Source organism: Stenella coeruleoalba, assembly GCF_951394435.1.
Source record: "Stenella coeruleoalba genome assembly, chromosome: 4".
Taxonomy (NCBI): domain Eukaryota; kingdom Metazoa; phylum Chordata; class Mammalia; order Artiodactyla; family Delphinidae; genus Stenella; species Stenella coeruleoalba.
Genome location: NC_137149.1, coordinates 139,865,000 through 139,885,323, shown reverse-complemented (window position 1 = coordinate 139,885,323; position 20,324 = coordinate 139,865,000). Strand labels below are relative to the sequence as shown.

The 20,324-nt window shown below is 35.0% G+C and overlaps 1 protein-coding gene across 4 annotated transcripts in view; it reads left to right on the top strand.

Annotated features, from left to right (window-relative positions):
* CCSER1 (coiled-coil serine rich protein 1) overlaps positions 1 to 20,324 on the top strand; it is a 1,247,878-nt gene that overhangs the window by 968,206 nt on the left and 259,348 nt on the right. The window contains exon 12 of one of the 4 annotated variants that reach the window (XM_079919697.1): positions 18,235 to 18,637. The exons of the other annotated variants lie outside the window; for them this stretch is intronic. Within the exon in view, the coding sequence (XP_079775823.1) occupies positions 18,235 to 18,312 (78 nt within the window). The 3' untranslated portion in view covers positions 18,313 to 18,637. Of the gene's footprint in view, positions 1 to 18,234; positions 18,638 to 20,324 lie in introns of those variants that run through there. 4 annotated transcript variants of the gene reach the window in all.

The window sequence follows — 20,324 nt, the reverse complement described above, 5'->3', positions numbered from 1 at the left end:
TAATTCAGAATTGGTGATCATTTGGAGTCAGTTGAGTAGAAATATATTTTCTCACAGGCAAAAGTAGACCATACATAGAATTTATAATGCACTAATATCTACTGATTTCTACACTAAAGATAACCCTTTTAAAAACTTTGAATAGCTAATGTTTGTGTACAGTAAAATGCAATAAAATATAATTTAAAACAATTTTTGTCAGCAGTATTTTCTGGCAGTATCCTTGGGACAAAACGTCCTGTCCCTTGGAAGGACCTCATCTCTTTTGCAAGGATATGCTTCCTGGGTTAAATCTCTTCAGCCTGGCACATGAAAATACATTACAAATAAGTTGAGTTAATATCAATGTTTAATAATAATTTGCATTTCTAAAGCACTTAATTTTGTTTTAACTAATGTCTCATATTGCATTTGATGATGGTTGTATCAATCCTGTGATCAAAGTGGGTATTATAATCGTTCCATTTAAGGTGAGGTTATTGAACCTTGAAGAGACTGTGATTATTCAAAATGATACAGATAATTAGTTGTGTATATAAGTGACTGACCTCAGATTTCTTCATTGACAACTTATTATATGTCAGGCCCTATGCCAATAGGCAGAAATAAATCCATCATGTTTCTTTATAGAGCCCTTACTAAATACCAGACAATATTCTAAGTGCTTTACAAATATAATTTATTTAACAATTTACAGGTGAGAAAATGAGGCAGAGAGAGATTAAGTAAGTGGTCTAGGGTCACTAATGTATTGAGAAATAGAGCCAGGATAACAACCCATGTATCCATAATTACAATACTATGACTCTTCCCTTACATAGGTCTAGGAACCTGAGAACTATTACTGAAAATGATTTTAAATTCTGAAAATAGGATGCAAATGAAATCTAAGTTACACTTTCTACAAAAATAATTATACATTGTAAATAAGAAAGAGCCTTGGGAAAATGAAGAAAAAAATGTAAGAAATTAAAAAAATATATGAGGAGAATTGAAAAGGAAAACAGCATTATTAAAAAGTCTAGATGGAAGCAAGATTCAAAGCCATCATGAGGGAAGTGAAATGTGCTATGAATGTTACCTTAAAGATACATATTCAAGGGACTTGGTGAATTCATTTGCATATGCCTTTATGTAAAAACAAAAATATGAGATAGCCTCATCCACCAGAGGGCAGACAGCAGAAGGAAGAACTACAGTCCTGCAGCCTGTGGAACAAAAACCACATTCACAGAAAGACAGACACGATGAAAAGGCAGGGGGCTATGTACCAGATGAAGGAACAAAATAAAACCCCAGAAAAACAACTAAATGAAATGGAGATAGGCAATCTTCCAGAAAAGGAATTCAGAATAATGATTGTGAAGATGATCCAGGACCTCAGAAAAAGAATGGAGGCAAAGATCCAGAAGATGCAAGAAATGTTTAACAAAGATCTAGAAGAATTAAAGAACAAATTAAAGAATTAAAGAACAAATGAACAGAGGTAACAACACAATAACTGAAATGAAAAATACACTAGAAGGAATCAATAGCAGAATAACTGAGCAGAAGAACGAATAAGTGACCTGGAAGACAGAATGGTGGAATACAGTGCTGTGGAACAGAATAAAGAAAAAAGAATGAAAAGAAATGAAGACAGCCTAAGAGACCTCTGGCACAATATTAAACGCAACAACATTCGCAGTATAGGGGTCCCAGAAGGAGAAGAGAGAAAGGACCCGAGAAAATATTTGAAGAGATTATAGTCAAAAACTTCCCTAACATGGGAAAGGAAATAGCCACCCAAGTCTAGGAAATGCAGACAATCCCATACAGGATAAACCCAAGGAGAAACACGCCAAGACACATAGTAATCATATTGGCAAAAATTAAAGAAAAAGAAAAATTATTGAAAGCAGCAAGGGAAAAATGACAAATAACATACAAGGGAACTCCCATAAGGTTAAGAGCTGATTTCTCAGCAGAAACTCTACAAGCTAGAAGGGAGTGGTATGATATACTTAAAGTGACGAAAGGGAAGAACCTACAACCAAGATTACTCTACCCGGCAAGGATCTCATTCAGATTCAATGGAGAAATCAAAAGCTTTACAGACAAGCAAGAGCTAAGAGAATTCAGCACCACCAAACGAGCTCTACAACAAATGCTAAAAGAACTTCTCTAACTGGGAAACACAAGAGAAGAAAAGGATGTACACAAAGAAACCCAAAACAGTTAAGAAAATGGTCATAGGAACATACATATTGATAGTTACCTTAAACGTGAATGGATTAAATGTTCCAACCAAAAGACACAGGCTCGCTGAATGGATACAAAAACAAGACCCATATATATGCTGTCTACAAGAGACCCCCTTCAGACCTAGGGACACATACAGACTGAAAGTGAGGGGATGGGAAAAGATATTCTATGCAAATGGAAATCAAAAGAAAGCTGGAGTAGCAATACTCATATCAGATAAAATACACTTTAAAATAGAGAATGTTACAAGAGACAAAGAAGGACACTACATAATGATCAAGGGATCAATCCAAAAAGAAGAGATAACAGTTATAAATATGTATGCACCCAACATAGGAGCATCTCAATACATAAGGCAACTGCTAACAGCTATAAAAGAGGAAATCTACAGTAACACAACAATAGTGGGGGACTTTAACACATCACTTACATCAATGGACAGATCATCCAAACAGAAAATTAATAAGGAAACGCAAGCTTTAAATGACACAATAGACCAGATAGATTTAGTTGATATTATAGGACATTCCATCCAAAAAAGCAGATTACACTTTCTTCTCAAGTTGAAGATATGGAATTGATATGGAGAACAGTATGGAGGTTCCTTAAAAAACTAAAAATAGAACTACCGTATGACTCAGCAATCTCACTACTGGGCATATACCCTGAGAAAACCATAATTCAAAAAGAGTCATGTACCATGATGTTCATTGCAGCTCTATTTACAATAGCCAGCACATGGAAGCAACCTATATGCCCATCGACAGACGAATGCACAAAGAAGTTGTGGTACATATATACAACGGAATGTTACTCAGCCATAAAAAGGAACAAAATTGAGTCTTTTGTAGAGACATGAGTGAATCTAGAGACTGTCATACAGAGTGAAGTAAGTCAGAAAGAAAAACAAATATCACATATTAACGCATATATGTGGAACCTAGAAAAATGGTACAGATGAACCGTTTTGCAGGGCAGAAATTGAGGCACAGATGTAGACAACAAACATATGGACACCAAGGGGGGAAAGCAGCAGTGGGTAGGGGTGGTGGTGGTGTGATGAGTTGGGAGATTGGGATTGACATGTATACACGGATTGTATAAAAAAATATATTAGTTTCATGATTTTAATTAAATATTTTGTATTGGAATTAAGTGGAATGCCTATTTGTTGTCAAAGCATTGATATGAGCCAGTCTTCTGACATTCATTTTCCTTATAGTCTTCAAAGAGGCTGTGATATTGACAAAAGAATATGATCAAGACCTTGGTATTGTTACAAAAGATAGTTTGTCCAACTTCGAAGCATTTGGGAAAGAGAGCAGTTGCAAAAAGATTAAAAACAAAGAGCAAGGAGAGTGGAGAGTTCAAATACGTTTATGCTTTCATGTACATTATTTGTCGGATTCACATGGGCACATACTTCAAAATTTATTCAATTCACAGCAGGATTAACTTCTAGAGTTGCTGTGGATATACAGCTGAGTGCTGTGACCCCAGATCTTATATTCTATTGCTTTTAATCACCTTGGTGTGTTTATAATTTCTCATTAAAAATAACAGCAGAGGGCTTCCCTGGTGGCGCAGTGGTTGAGAGTCCGCCTGCCGATGCAGGGGACACGGGTTCGTGCCCCGGTCCGGGAAGATCCCACATGCCGTGGAGCGGCTGGGCCCGTGAGCCATGGCCGCTGAGCCTGCGCTCCGCGACGGGAGGGGTCACAGCAGTGAGAAGCCCGCGTACCGCAAAAAAAATAAAAATAAAAATAAAATAACAGCAGACTGAGTAAGAGTGAAGTGTGTGAAAACAGCGATAGAAAGCCGAGGAGAAAAAGGGGTCAGTCATTATCCAACAGCCTAACATGCTGTTCTCCCTACCCATCACTCCCCCAGTATATACAAATACTCCCACACATGAGCCTGGGGAGAGAAAAATATGGTTCTCTACAGTACTTTCTACCTCGCTGGAATGAATCATACAAGTAATAACTACTATTTTATAGATTTTGTGCTAGATATTAATAGATATTAATCCTCTCAACTATCCCATAAGGGGAGACCAGCTAGTATCTCACTGTGTAGATGAAGCAACCAAGCCTTAAAGTGATTAGTTGACAGAGACAAGACTCGACTCTGTGTGAATCCAGATTTGTGCTCAAGTTATTATGCTGTGGAAGAGGGTCCCTCGTTAAAAACCAGTTTTCAAAAGTGTTGTCTTTCATGGTCCTACTTCGTGGTTCATGGTTTGAGTCATCTTATGTCCTACAGACATTGTCCTAAAGACAATGATATCTCAAGAGTGATAGGACCTTTTCACATTTTGCTTAAACATTAAAAGCAGTTACCTGGGAAGTTTAAAAAATTCCCCATTCTTAGGTCACACCCCGTACCAATTAAATCACAATTGTTGGAGGTGGTATCCAGGCATATCCAGATATTTTTGGTAATTTTCCAGTTAATTCCAAAATATAGTCATGCTTGAGAGCCAGTCTTCTAGGTACCTTGCTCCCTACCATTAGTGCTTGTACAGTCTTTCCCTCACACCAACACAGTTATCCAGTCTCGACCCAAACATCCCTGGTAATAGTTTTTGACTGTCAAAACAGTTCTTAGGTTAATTCAAGATCTGTCATTCTTCATCCCTTGGTGTTAGTCCTGCCTCATTGGGATAATGCAATTTTTATACCTGTTTTACATGTGGCAATATATCCGAAGTCAGTTTTATAGTCCCCTGAATTTTCTCCAGGATAACCCATTTATTTCTTTTAACTGCTTCTCTTATGACATGATTTCAAATCTTCTTATTATCCTAGGAACTTTCTTTTGAATAGACTAGTTGGTAGTATGATACATTGGAGAGAACTTGGATTTGAGTCATAATGCCTTTAGTTTACATTCCATATCTGCTACTTACTAGTCTTGTGAACTTGAAAAAGTTATTGAATTTTCTCAGCTTCCCTTCTGACACAAATAATGCTACTTCATGCAACTTTTATGAGCATAAATGAGATATGGGGTGTAGGAGTGAGACTCTTAGAAGCTCTGAGCACTGAAAATTTAGTGATCTATCATGGTCCATTTCATCCCCCACATGTATAATTCAAATGAAAACAACACTGAACCAAACAATAAGAAGAAAGGAATCCAATTAATTTCTGTTTTCCCCCCCTTCATTGATAAGTTGTTTTTAAATCATTAAACACATGTGCCCATTTCTTTGTACCTTTATTTTGCTGGTGCTTGAAGATTATGTTTAACCTCCTCCTGAGTAATGTAGTACTAAACTACCCAAATGCAGCTCTGCTTGGTAGATTTGAGAATAGGGCAGACATGTATGTCTTTAGGCAAGTCTTTTAACCTCTTCCACAAACTCGTTTCCTGAATTGTAAAATAAAGATAATATATGCCTTGAAGGATTATTGTAAAGATTGTGAAGCTCTCAGGGGGTTAAAATAAATGATGTATAAAAAGTGCTTATAAGTGATCACAAACAGTAGATACTGTATAGTAGCTAAGAACTGCAGCTCTTTTGAGTTTAAATCTTAACTCAGAGTTTGCTGGCTGTGAAACCTTGGGCAAATTATGAGATGTCTGTGTCTCAGTTTCCTGCTTGGAAAATGGGGATAAAAATATATCCACCTAGTAAGGTTTTTGTAAGTTTTAAATAATTGACACTCAACATGTTTGGCAGAAAATAAGATCTCAATACATGATTAGTATTGTCATTATTATTAAAATAACAATAATTTGTATTAGACATGAAAATATCCGGCACTTGGTAGACATTCAAAATGTGGTGGCATGATTTATTTTCAAGTGAGGGGCCCATAATTGAACTCATTACTAACATTTAGAAAGGGCCGGCACATTGTAACTCTTCAGTGAATATATATTGAATGAATGAGTGAGTGAATAAATGAATGAATGTTATCTCTCCACAAGGTATAGAAAGGGATTATAACTTTTATAGCTTTTCTCATTGTAAGTATAGATTCATAGTTCTAGTCAATATAACCTAAAATACATGTGTATTTCATTCTCTCCAAATAACCTAAATTCCAATTAATTTTTAAATTTTTAAAAATTAGAAAGCTATTTATTTTATTTATAAAATACATCTATTTCTATTATTTTTATTCATATCTTTTTTATTTCTAGTCACACTTATGGTGTGCTTACTATGCCTGAATAGGACAATACTATAAGAAAAAACTTCCAAAAACATTTCTAACCTAACTCAACACTGTGTAACAGTATGATTGTTAAATTTCAATCCCTGTGATTCAAGCTTGAGGCTCTTATTACATGAAAAAAAATATTGAGACTCTTAATTTCTCAGTTTAGCTCAGCTTAGTACAACCCAAATCCCTATACCTTCAAAATCACTTGCTCTAGTAATTATTGACACTTAGGCCTTCTCCAAGTCATTTATGCTCTCTGGGCCTTTGTATCATCATCTGTTAATGGGGATGATATTACCTAGCTCATGAGGATAGTCTAAGAAACAAATGAAGCGTCATATCTGAAAATACCTGAGATATGCAATATTCATACATATGTGACAGCTACATGTATATGTGTGTTCAGAGAGACAGACAGACTTGCTGCCTGCTCAAGGATATCCTAGACAAAAGGTAATCAAAGCTATGCCTGAAGTTCAGTGGTTTGCCTCAGTAATTTGAGCACTCTGACATTGACTATTTTAGATGTTTATTTTGCTCAAAATATGACTTGTATGAGAATAAAGTGCTTGCATTTTCTACTTGCAACAGGCCAGAGGAGGTTAATTTTAATTATGACATTCTGCACTTAAATTTTTATAGCCTACTGCCAAATTTTAAAATTCAAGTTTATTCATTTTGCTCCATCTGCCTACAGTAAAATGTAAAATTATTGATTTTCCTAAATAGATATCACTTGAAAGTTATATTACAATGTGACTGCAAAATATCTCAGAGGACACTGAGTTCTGTAAAGTAACTGACCCACATTTTCATAGCTATTATCCTAGTGTCCATCTCTGACAGAGTCCCTTAGCTATCTAACTTCGCTTCTACTACTTTTCTAGTTTATGAGCCAAGATGTCGTTTGATATATGTCGAAATAGTGCTAAATATTAGGCATTAGAAGATGCGTAAACTAATATCTGTAAAAAGAAAGGAGAAAACCCGGGGTACTTTGGTTTGAAAAGCAAAGTTTGAAAAAAAAATGGTAATGAGCATTAAAATTGGAAAACCTTTTCAAAATTATGTATAAATGCTGGAAAAATTCTCCTGGTTCCATATTAGGAGTTTCTAGAGATGAAAGCTACTTTTTTCTTAAACCTTAATATGTGTAAAATATAGACATGATGTATTTTTTAAAAATCTGTGCTCGTTGTCAAAATAAAAGGAGAACTGGATCCAATTCAATCCATTTCACAAGAATATTGCTTATTTCCAATATAGACTATATTTTTACTCTATAAAATGTGGACAAATGAGGGAAACAGGGAAATAATTATACTACCATGTACCAAAACCATAAATATGCTCCCTGCTTATTTTTAACAAACCACCAGGATGAAAAACTAATGAAGGGTGATCAAGAGAGTATCTGGTAATTTTCCTAAAGCACATTTATATGGCATTTATAGAAGGTCTTCCTCAGGAGAGCACAAATTATTTTTTTATTAACAAAGAGCTGTTAGGAAAAAGTGCTGCTTTTCTTATTTTTTGAGAATTTAAATGTTTCCCACAGTTTTATCATTTTAATACATAGTAGAAAAAAAAAGTAGCTTGCGCAATAAATAAATTTTAGTTAACACATGTAGGTCATTTATAATCTTTCTAGTTTCTAGTATTTTAAAGGTATAGGGAATTTTCTCAATAATAAATGGCTTTGTCTTATTGTTTATCTAAAATCATTCTAAAGTAGCTTATTCTTTAATAAACAAGAGTTTTCTGAAAAGAGTTATCTAACTGTTCTCTCACACTTAAAGTTTCCTTTATTCTCTGTTTTAAAAAGCACAATCCTCGATATTTTCCTTGTGAAAAACTCTCACACTGCAATTATGAGAACTATATTTTTAAAGCAAAAGAGACTTTTAAAATTTCGTATTGCCATTGTTAGATTTAACTAGTTTGATCCCTGTTCATATCAGTGGCTATTGAGTGTAAAATCTCATGAATAGGAGGGTGAATCCTCTATTCATAGAGCATTTTACTGATGTATTACAAAGAGAATATAATGTTTGCTTGAATGGTTATATGTATTGTAATAGTCTTTTTCTACATTCGTTTTTCTTTCTGCTGCTTGGCTAAAATGACTTAAAACAAAATTAGCTTTAATAGCGTGTAAACTGATACTTCTGGATTTTGATCTTACTAAATCCTGTCGACTGAAAAAAAAGAAGGACAACCTAAAAATTGAGAATTATGTTTTGTTCAGGGACCCATAAGAAAGAAATATTAATGTAATTTATTGACATTTCCTTAGAGATCACAGTAGAATTTTCGGTAGCTACTGACTTCAACTTTTCACCCATGAGTGAAATGACAGATTAATTTTATTTACCAGATGCTAAAATCTGATATTGGTCTTTAAAATTCTCTTTTGGAATTGTGATTAATTTAGAACTTTTTCAGTAAAAATAAATTATCTATTGAACATATTATTGAATGTAGAAACAATTAAACTGAAAATTAAACTATTGAATAAACTATGATTTAGTATATAATCATTAATTTTTGTATATTTAAATGTACAAAAACCTCATTAACTTACTAACACAAGAATCTAAGATACTGTGAATTAGGAGAATTTTCCAGTTAATTGAAGATTATCATGTTAAGTATCAGAAAATTGTTTTGGTAGCATGTGCTCCTGTCAGACTTTTTGCCTATCTTAGAAAATGGTTATTGAGCATAATTCAACATTCATGTGATCATTCCAGATCACTGGAGAACACCACTTCACCTACTCACTGAATTAATTTAAATGTCATATTTCTTCTGCAAAGCTGTGATACTGATGTGTGTCTCTGCTATTGGCCAGCTCACTTCTTTTCCATGAATTGTTTGCCCCTAAACCTGTTTATTTTAGTTGCAATTGGTATTTTAAATATTATTGTTGTTAGGTAAACTAGTTAAAAATTAGGTAAACAGATAAAACAGGCAAGTGAAAAGGATGAGCAAACCAAGTTGAGTGTTTTAGAAAGTCTTGAAAATACAAAAAATTTAGGAGAAATGAGTAAATTCTTAGAAAAAAAATCAATATTCAGATTGCTTTGCAAGAAACTTTAAGCTCTAAGGCACTTTAAATTAACTTCAACTGGAATTTGAGGAAGATGCATTCCTGTGTGACTGTGCACGAAAGAGGAAGGAGAGTGACTTGAAGAACGCCCTCACTCGAAGGCCTCAGTCCTGTATTAGAGCATGGATGAATGAATGGATTTCCATGTGTTTTAAGTTAAAATGTTTAATATATGGAAATACATTTTTTGTGATTCTTGGTTTATAGACTTTTCTCCAGTAGCTGATCAACTAGTCCTGATTTTGCAAATCAGAGGGCATTGATTTAATGTAGTTTATTATATGTTGTAGCATAAGAAAGGCTATATTCTTTGGCTATGAAATAGTGCTATGATACAATATTTTCCTTACTATTTATGGACCATTTTACTTTCAGGTTCACATTTCTCTCATGCTTCTGAATATTTTGCACGCTTGATTACAGGTAGTTGGAGTGTTACTGTACCTTCAGTATACAAACTTACTCAGGTATAGTTCACATTTACCCAGTCAAGACATAAGCTTTGCAGAATTATCTCCTTCCTCCCTGCATCCCACAGTCTACGTATTTTTCAACTTTATGTTTTACTTAACAACCTGTCTGTTAGTCAGGAAAATGATAAGCAGACATAAAGGAGTAGGTGAATGTAAGCTTGTAGCAAACCTGAGAGTTAAGCAAAGGTTTTGTTGTTGTTGTTCTTGTTGTTTGGGGGTTTTTTGTTTGTTTTTTTTAAAATTCTGCCATCATTGGAGAAGTACTAGAAGTTTTTGATGAGTACTTGTATATGTCAGGCACGTGTTTTAGAATGATTAAATTATTCTCTTAGATGATTAATCTCTTAAATGAATCTGTTTTTCATTACTTTTCTGGATCCTCTTTTCTCTGTCTTTTTTCTGTAAAAAGCATAGGGTGTATCATAATTTGTACCTATGTGTCAAGCGAGAAACTAATAAGTTTAAAGAGAATGTTTATCTCTACCTCTATACAAACAAATTTTTAATAGGCTGCCCTTAGTATTAACTTATTTTCCCTACTTCTGTAGTGTGAAGAGTACTGACATTGAAAAGATTTTAATTTCTATTGATAATAAATGAACACACTGCAGAAAGAGGATCTAAAATAATTAGAGGAACACGTGTCAAGTCTTTCAGGCCCTCATATTAACACACAGTGCATGCTGCTTCTCATTTTTGCAAATGTCAACCATTTTAATGTATCTTTTGGGAAATGGTTCACTCTGTTTCAAAGGTGTATAATAAAAGAAAAGGGCTTAGGGCAATATTTAAGCAATGAAAGAAACACAGGACATTTATGACTAGCTGGGAGGAACTGATTGCCTTTGGCTGTGCCTTGGGAAATCCCCAGGAAATACAGTAAGTTGTGATTGCTATTATAAGTTAAAATGACACAAAGCATAGAGAGGAATTTGTGTTTTCCTTATGGGTGACTGCATTTCATATTCTCTGTGTGCCATTAGAGTTCACACCCACCCCTGTGTTTCTTACTGTAGTACTAGCAGGAGATGTATTATTGAAAATTGCAGAAGAGTAACTTTCTAGAGAATCAATTTAAGAAAAGAGAATTTAAAGCTAAGCTCATGTAAGAAAGCATATATTATCACATACCTCAATTAAGTGTCTCTCATAAAACTAGTAGTATTTTAAATTAATGATATCAAAATTTGTACTGCCAATATTTGTTAAAGTATGTATGTTAAATTTATAATGTGTATAACTATGATAAATAGTGTTAGAGGTAGGTAAAAAAGAAAGGCGTAAATTTAATTTTCTCTGTGCATTTTCACTGTGGTTACTTCCTTAATAAAAATAGAAATGTTTAGATCTACTAGCATTATTTGGAGGCCATAAGAATTGTTCATCATCATGTTATAGGTTTTCATTTCTGAGTTTCTACCAAGCTGTTGAGAACATACAGGAAAGCATCTCACAAATTCCTGTTATTCTTTTTTCTTTTATTTATTTAAAATATGATTCCTTTTCCCCTTTATGGTAGTTAAGGGCTCTAACACCAAATCCTACTTACTGCATTGTCTCAGCTTTATTGCACTACCTTTGAATTTAAAACATGGCAAAAGAATTATTCTTGAAATAGTTCTAAAATGCTAACAGTGGATATTCAATCTGATGATCACTATTTTTGGTCATGTAAAGAAAACAAACTGGGTACAAAAAGTGCAGTCTTTTTAAAGGCACTTTTGCCTGGTAGGTTCTGTATACTGCCTTGTTTGACCAATGAACAAGTAACTATCACTGTATGTCATCCAAGGTGGGAGATCAAGGGCATGCCTTGGGTTGGTCTATGATACAAGAAGGATTTTAAAAGAGATAATATTTTAATATGTTCAACTTGGGTGTTTTAATGAAGGGTTAAAATAAATACCTAAATAAGAACAAAACTAGTAAAGTCATTTTTTGCATAAGTTAGGTACCTAAAATACACACACCTGAATAGTTTTCGATTTTAAGGAATTGCCAAGCATTTTACAATCTACATATTTCCTGAACTATTAACCCATCTCTGTTAATTAGTCATTAAAGATAGTTCTGAGTGTTTATAAACTTGAAACATTACTCTTATAAGTTAAAAGAGAAATTCCACCAAAAAGCATGAAGGAATATAAAAATATTTCTGTTTATCAGAAATATTTGTTTTCATTTAAAATCACATTATTCCACAACATTTTAAATGGTTATATTAACTAAATCCTACTGTTTCCACATGTATGTACTGTGATGGGACCAAGGTCAAATTTTCCTTTTGTTCGTAATCATTCTAGAAGTTGAGCATTCTTCTGTATATGCAAGTCTTAAACAAATCTAACTATTTTCTTGAACAACTAATTGTTTCTTAAACTATTTCATTATCAAGATAACTTTAACTTTATGAAGACCTAAGATAAAGCAATTAAAATTCTAATTTTCTAAAAATGTCATGCCCCCTTGGATTCTAATTATGTAATTTTAAATAATTTTATAGCTCTTTAATCTTTTATCTGCAATTTTTGAGATCCCAAAAAACAAACAAGCAAACAAAATCCCCTGAAAACCTAAAGTCTTTCTATGACTTATTTGGTAATCAAATCTGGCCTGATCTAAATTGACAAGAGGCTGTTTATAATTTTCTAACTCATAGTGGGGTTATATTTTTGCTGTAGAAATATTAATGTCTTTGATTACTGCAGCCTTAGACTTAGCTGGGGGTATTATTTTGCATATTCTGAATAATTCTGAATTCTGAAAAACACTGGGCCCAAGGCTTTTGGATAAAGGGTTATTTAAGAATTTTCTTACATTCAAATTTCCATTCCATGTCTAGCACTGTTTTGCTCTTTGGTGTGAGTACCTGGGACTAGTGAGTAAATTCTGAATTTTTATTGAATTATAGTTGAGATATCATTTTAACATTTTTCTCAGGTAAAAATGGTGTTGACTCTCACCCCAATCAGATTGTATGTTCCTCTTTTTGATATCTGTGTTCTGGACTACGCCTAAAATCTGTATTTACTAAATGCTTCCAGAGGAATAAGAAGGTATTAAGGAAGTTCATCACTTTCTGTGTGCGTATAGCCTTGCCTTTATGGATTTCTGGTTTTTAATTTTTTCCCTGTTCCAAATCTTGTGCTTATTTCAAGTCTTATTATAACTGAGGTGGTTTATAACGAAAATCACCATATCCACATAATTGACAGAACAGCCTCTAAGTGTGTGGCTCTGTCCTCATACCCACTTGATCACAGAGGCTTAGCAAGGGCTCAGTAAGCTCCTGGTTTGTGAGAGCCAAAGGGCTCAGTTCTGGGCCCGTCACTGTCACATCCTGGTTTTGTAATGATTGAAATTCATTACTTCTCCCTCTCTCTTGTTTGTGGGAATGGGAAACATATAATTATCATATAGGTATAATATCATGTGCTTCAGATAATTTTGTCATTTATGATATAATGGTACATATGAAGTAAGCATAGGGAGTGCTATAAAGCACTGTGAAACATAATGATATCCATGAACTATACTGTGTGTGTGAAAAAAAAGTCCAGGGGTGAAGTAGTTCTCTGCTGGATTTTCTAAGCTCCTGAAATTAAATGTAACACTGGCTTGCTCTTTAACACTGGCCTTAGATGAATAAACTCAATATTTTGATTTGGATGTATTATTACATTTAATTATTTTTAAGTATTGCTTCAATTCATAGTTTCAAATTATAGATGGAATTTTTAATCAATTTTTTAGAAATAAAAGGGGTTAGAATGAAAATGATGTTGGGTAAACTAGATAATGTAGGCTTAGTCATTGTGTCTCCCTAAATATTTGTTTTTAACTGGTCCTGAATTGTTTACTCTAAAGCAGTTTTCCTAAGCACAGTAACTTTTTGACAGTGCTTAGCTTTCCTGTGGTAATATCTGATCATTTGTTACCCCAACTCAAGCATTACTTGAAAAATAAAAAAATAAAATCTGGGGCTTCCCTGGTGGCGCAGTGGTTGAGAGTCCGCCTGCCGATGCAAGGGACACGGGTTCGTGCCCCGGTCCGGGAGGATCCCACATGCCGCGGAGCGGCTGGGCCCGTGAGCCATGGCCGCTGAGCCTGCGCGTCCGGAGCCTGTGCTCCGCAACGGGAGAGGCCACAACAGTGAGAGGCCCGTGTATCACCAAAAAAAAAAAAAAAAAAAAATTAAAATCTGTAACGTTTTCTCTCCTTTGCTTTTAACAGATACACATATATTTGTTTCCAAAGCCTGGATCCAATAAGTAAAGACTTTGGAAATGTACTACATTGGATTTGGCATTTCATTAAAGATAATAAATGTATCCATATTTGGTCTTTATGATGACATATGATAGCATTTTTAATTGGAAAAGATTCTATTGAGGTGCAGCCACTTTGGAAGGAAGTTTGGCAGTTTCTTACAAAGTAAAACATACTTTACTACACAATCCAGCCTCCTTGGTATTTAGCCAAATGAGGGGAAAACTTATGTCACATAAAAACCTGCACACAGATGTTTATAGTACTTTTATTTATAATTTCCAAAATTTAGAAGCAACCAAGATGCTCTTCAGTAGGTGAATTGTGGTACATCCAGACAATGGAGTATTATTCAGTGCTAAAAAGAAATGAGCTATCAAGCCATGAAAAGACATGGGGAAACTTAAATGCGCGTTACAAAGTAAAAGAAACCAATTTGAAAAGGCTACACACTGTATGATTCCAACTATATGACATTCTGGAAAAAGCAAAACTATGAGACAGTAAAAATATCAGTGGTTGCCAAGGGTTAGCAGGGAGGGAAGGATGAATAAGCAGAGCATAGAGGATTTTTAGGAAAATTAAACTACTCTGTATGATACTATAATGGTAGATGCACATTATTATAAATTTGTCAAAATCCGTTGAATGGGGCTTCCCTCGTGGCGCAGTGGTTGAGAGTCCGCCTGCCGATGCACGGGACACGGGTTCGTGCCCCGGTCCGGGAGTATCCCGCATGCCGCGGAGCGGCTGGGCCCGTGACCCATGGCCGCTGGGCCTGCGCGTCCGGAGCCTGTGCTCCGCAACGGGAGAGGCCGCAGCAGTGAGACGCCCGCGTACCACCAAAAAAAAAAAAAAAAATCCGTTGAAGGCACAACACCAAGAGTGGACCCTAAGGTACCCTGTGGACTCTGGGTGACTGTGATCTGTCAGTGCAGGTTCATCAGTTACAGCAAATGTACCATTGTGGTAACGGAAGAGGGTATGCGTGTCTTGGGGCGGGGGTTATAGGGGAACTCTGTAACTTCTATTCCGTTTTGCTGTGAACCTGAAACTGCTCTAAAAAATAGTCTATTTTTTAAAATGATTCCATTGAGCATAAACATATAACTAAATTAAATGACTCCAAGAAGTGTAATGAAAAATACAAATATACAAGTCACCTGTACAAAGTGCAATGAAAAGAAACTTGATGTAGAAATAGGCAAATTGAGGGGTGAATTGTGATCTGGGGAGACAACCAGAGAATGTATGTATAACACATAATATCAAGTTTTTCATTGGAATTAAAGGAGAATCATACAATAAGTTGCTTGGAGCCAGTCAGATAAAAACTTAAAGCCACAGACTTCTTCTCCCTCAGAATTCTATTGAGTTACTCTGCATTTAACCTAATCGTGACCGTCCCCATCAATTATCACAACAGCTAGAAGTTTCAGAAATTAAGAGACTAGCTTCTCTACTCAGAGTATTATTAATACAGTACCTTCCCATATTCTACATTTTGTTTGCATGGTCTGTTCTTGAGTTATTATAAGGAGTAAATTTGAATATCCATTTTCTCTAATTATACAGCTAATAAAGATGTGTCCTAACATACTATAAGCCCTGGACATATTTTTCTAGTATACAGGAAAATTAATGTGATTTTTAGTTTCTAATCTGAGATTCAATAATCCAGCTTTATAGGGAAAAAAATGAGGGTTTTTTTGTCACTTGGACTTGAGGCAGCTCATTAAAAATTCTAAAAGGTATAGAACAAAAACACAAAACATTTCTCACAAGTGATGAATTTTTGCTACAAGCAATGATGGTTTTTTAAATCAACCTTTCATAGTGAATAATGATCTTGTGCTCTTGAGTCAAACCTTTGTGTATATATCCTAGTTTAGGATCTGTGAGATTTAGGCAGATCTTAACTAGGATATATACACATATCCAGATCTTTCTTGGATTCCTTTCCTTTTGAATAACACAGATATAACATTATTTCATCTCAAAATGCAAAACCGGAACAGTAGTTAGGAGATTCTGACTTGCATTGTTCAATACTTGGTAGCAAATGACCGTTGGGATTGGTGCTGACAGTTTACACTTGAGCCTCTATAGCAAGTTTCTGGAGGACTGTGCTTTCTTCTCAGTGGAGGTTGCAATCCTTTGGTCAAATTAACTCACAAATCTCCATCCAGGCCAAAATGTATTTAAACCCACCCCAGGCCAATCCCAGTAGACCGTACGAAAAGATCATGCTTCTTCCTAGGTAGATCCAGAGATACAAACATATTCTTAGACAGAAAATTTAAGCAGGGGATTTGCCTGTCTTATTTATAATCCCACAATGCAAGCATACAGACACTTTACAAGATGGTTCCCTCTTTGGTATACCTTCGCAGGAACCAAGTCTGTAATACTAGCATTTGCTATTTTCTTTAGAAGAAAAAGTCATTAAATGTCAGCAACAGGGATTATTTTGTAAATCCTCCATTTTAATTACTCAACCAGCTTTATTTTTTTAATTTTTATTTTATATTGGAGCATAGTTGATTTACAATGTTGTGTTAGTTTCAGGTGTACAGCAAAGTGATTCCATTACACATATACATGTATCTATTCTTTTTCAAATTCTTTTTGCATTTAGGTTATTACAGAATATTGAGCAGAGTTCCCTGTGCTATACAGTAGCTCCTAGTTGGTTATCCATTTTAAATATAGCAGTGTGAGCTTTAAAAACTTATATAGCTCCTTAACTGCTTCTAAACTAAGTCTAAAGTTAATTCTACAAAGAGTTTTCTCATGAGAAAAAATGGAAATAATAATAAATAAAGGTAAAAAATTTTAACTACCTCAGGGTCTGTTATGGAACTGAGATAATGCTTTTCATATACTAAACATAGGAGCTTCAGAATAAATGTTCAATAAATATTAGTTAATCTTTTTCAAATATTCTTGTCATTTTTTATATTTATAATAAACTCTTTTTTTTTTTTTTTTTTTTTTTTTTTTGCTGTACACGGGCCTCTCACTGTTGTGGCCTCTTCCGTTGTGGAACACAGGCTCTGGACATGCAGGCTCAGCGGGCATGGCTCACGGGCCCAGCCGCTCCGCAGCATGTGGGATCTTCCCAGACCGGGGCACAAACCCGTGTCCCCTGCATCGGCAGGCAGACTCTCAGCCACTGCGCCACCAGGGAAGCCCTATAATGAACTCTTGATTTTCACAGAGATCTATATTTACCTAATATTCTAAAACTTCTCTTTGAGTATATTATAATTTAATTTTGTGACAGGGATCAGTGCCAGGAATAAAAATATGCAACTTGAATTACAATACGTCTTTGTACAGAATTTTATCAACTGGAGGGATATAGCAAAGTTGTTCTGACTTTGCTGTATATCATGCAGAATTAATATTTTTATTTAATAACTTTTTCTTTCCATTTGATTATGCTGTTTTTCAGTGATTAACTTTTATTGATGCATAAATTAGGGCCATTTTATTGAGGTCATTATTTTTCTATATAGTGTCTGAGGTAGAAAAAGGACAGAGCAAATACTAGTACACTGCTTAGTTTAAGACTTTGAGAAAATGTTTGCATCAGCTAAGGAATTGGTGCAAGGGAACCTACTTTTTAAGGAGGCCACTTCATAAATATCATGTGTGTTCTACTTTTCACAAAACCCCCTTCCTGTCAAATTTAGATGTTCCCATCTTTGATGGTAATTTTTATTTTACTTTTTTATTTTAGTGTATTACAAATTATTTTTAATTTCCTACAGATATTATTTTAATATATATGTCTGCCAAATGGAATAACTCAAAAGCCTTATTTAATAAAAGCCTCTTAAACCATCTTTATTTTGTGTTTCTTTTCATTTTCTTTACTTATTTCTACAACATTTTCTACTGTTACTAATGATCAGTTGCTCCAAAAAAAAAAAAAAATGTGTTTTATTTACAGGGCACAGCTTATGGAAGTGCTCCTGTACCTTCTCGCAGGCAATTATGTGAGTCTCTTATATTCAGCTCTGTGTTGTAAACATGACGATGTGTTTCTGTGCTGTAGCATGGCATGCTGATTGAGATCAAATGCCCTAATGCAATCCCCAGTGTTGTATATTACCTGCAATGTTTGTAGTAAATGGTTCCCTTTGCCTCTTCCTTACCTGTTTGTCGTTATCCAGCCCATTTAAGAAAACTGCACTGCGATGTGGCCAAGTGTGTTGAGGCTTCAAGAATGGCTCAAAGTCTGGGGCAAGGATAGAAGTGGCTCTTATTTAAGTTTATTTTCACTTAGCAACAATAATAGCACTTTCTTTGTTAACCAAATCAGTATGCTTTCTTAAATCCTAACTTCTTTTACAGACTTGTTCAAAGAGCCCTTGTATCATACACAGCTGTGTTTTAGTCACAGCTAATGAGACCTCTTTCCTTGAAAAGGAAAAATCCATTAAAAGGAATCCTACTTCTAGTGAATTTAAAGCAAACTTGACTTTCCAACCACTTCAGTTTATTTCTAAGTCATCGTATTTAGAAAATTTGAAAATAATCTATAAATTTTTAGATAGAAACCCTGGATTTTACAACGTGGCTTAGCTGTATTATAAGTATACACACCTCGCAGAGAGTCAGATATTTGCTCTTCAGCTCAGGAGATTTCTGTGACAGCTTGTCTGCTTTAACATGAACCTTTTGTCAATGAGAGATGTATATGTAAATTTAATATGTAGAATCTCCAGAGTGCCATCAGACTTTGAAAAAGAGCTATTTTCATCGCCATTTCCATCCATGACTTTTCTCTTCTCCCACACCAGCATCCGTCAGAAAATCATGGTTGTTTACCTCCATTACAGACTGCTACAGCAATACACCACGTGATTCTAATTGTTGTGCCTAGCAATAAATGCCAAGTAGAATCATCTTAATATGGTTTTAAAGGTGATTCAAAGGTACAGCCCTGTTTGCATAATGCTTTTCTTCACTATTGGCAAAAGAAATATATGATTCGATGACGTTCACTGAGAAGGATCTGTGAATCAATTACAAAAGACAAACAAATAAACAAAAAAAAATTATAAAGATGCTTAAGGAACAAACAGAAATTTGCACTTTAATACCTTCTTTTTCATGAAAGAGTGTTGCACGTTTGGATTCTTATGAATAAAATTGTAGTGGAAAGAATTGCTAATGTGAATAGAAGATGGGATTTAGATATATTAAATATTCCTCTAAAGTTAAATAATCATCAACTGGTCTCAAACTATCCCTTGCTGTTATTTTGTTTTATCCATTTCTCTATCCTCTAACTTTCTAAAATATACTAAAGGTATGGTTTCTTTTATGTACGTATTGGTGCAGTATTATTACCAAACCAAACTTGAGGCCTCTAGCCCACGAGAGCAGTAAAACCAATCTACTGACACCAGCTTGTGGTGAAGGAAAGTACAACATTTATTGTAAGGCACTGTACAAGGAGTGCAGGGCAGCTAATGCTCAAAACACCCAAACTCCCTGATGGGTTTCAGGAAAGCATTTTCAAAGGCAAGGTGAGGGAAGGTAGTTACAGGGTGTGTGATCAGCTCGTGTACAGTTCTCTGGTTCATTGATGGTGAGGTAGCAGGGTGGTGTCACAGGGGTAAACCTTATCAATCCTCAGCCTCCAGTAGGTCTGGGGGCTAAGTACTCATGGTCATCATGTAGTTAACTTCTTCCATTTGGTAGAGTTTTTAGCATCTATAAGACAAGTCAGGAGTGTGCACCAGGCACTGCCACCTGTGTCCTTCAGGGAGGAACTAAAGATTCTGTGACTGCCACGTGGCTGATTTACTGTTTAAATTCTTACCAATTCTCCTGGCCCAACTGCTGTTTTTGTCACTACATGTTTACATCCTTTCACTCATTAACTCTTGAGCCAGGATTGTGTGACTCAGAGGAGGACTGGGAAACTATAGCTTTTCTACACATAAGAGGCAGGCAGAGGACATGGGGGTGGGGTCTGGGAAGGCCCAATAGGGTCCCTGCTCAGTTACAGTATTAACTGATAAAAATTGA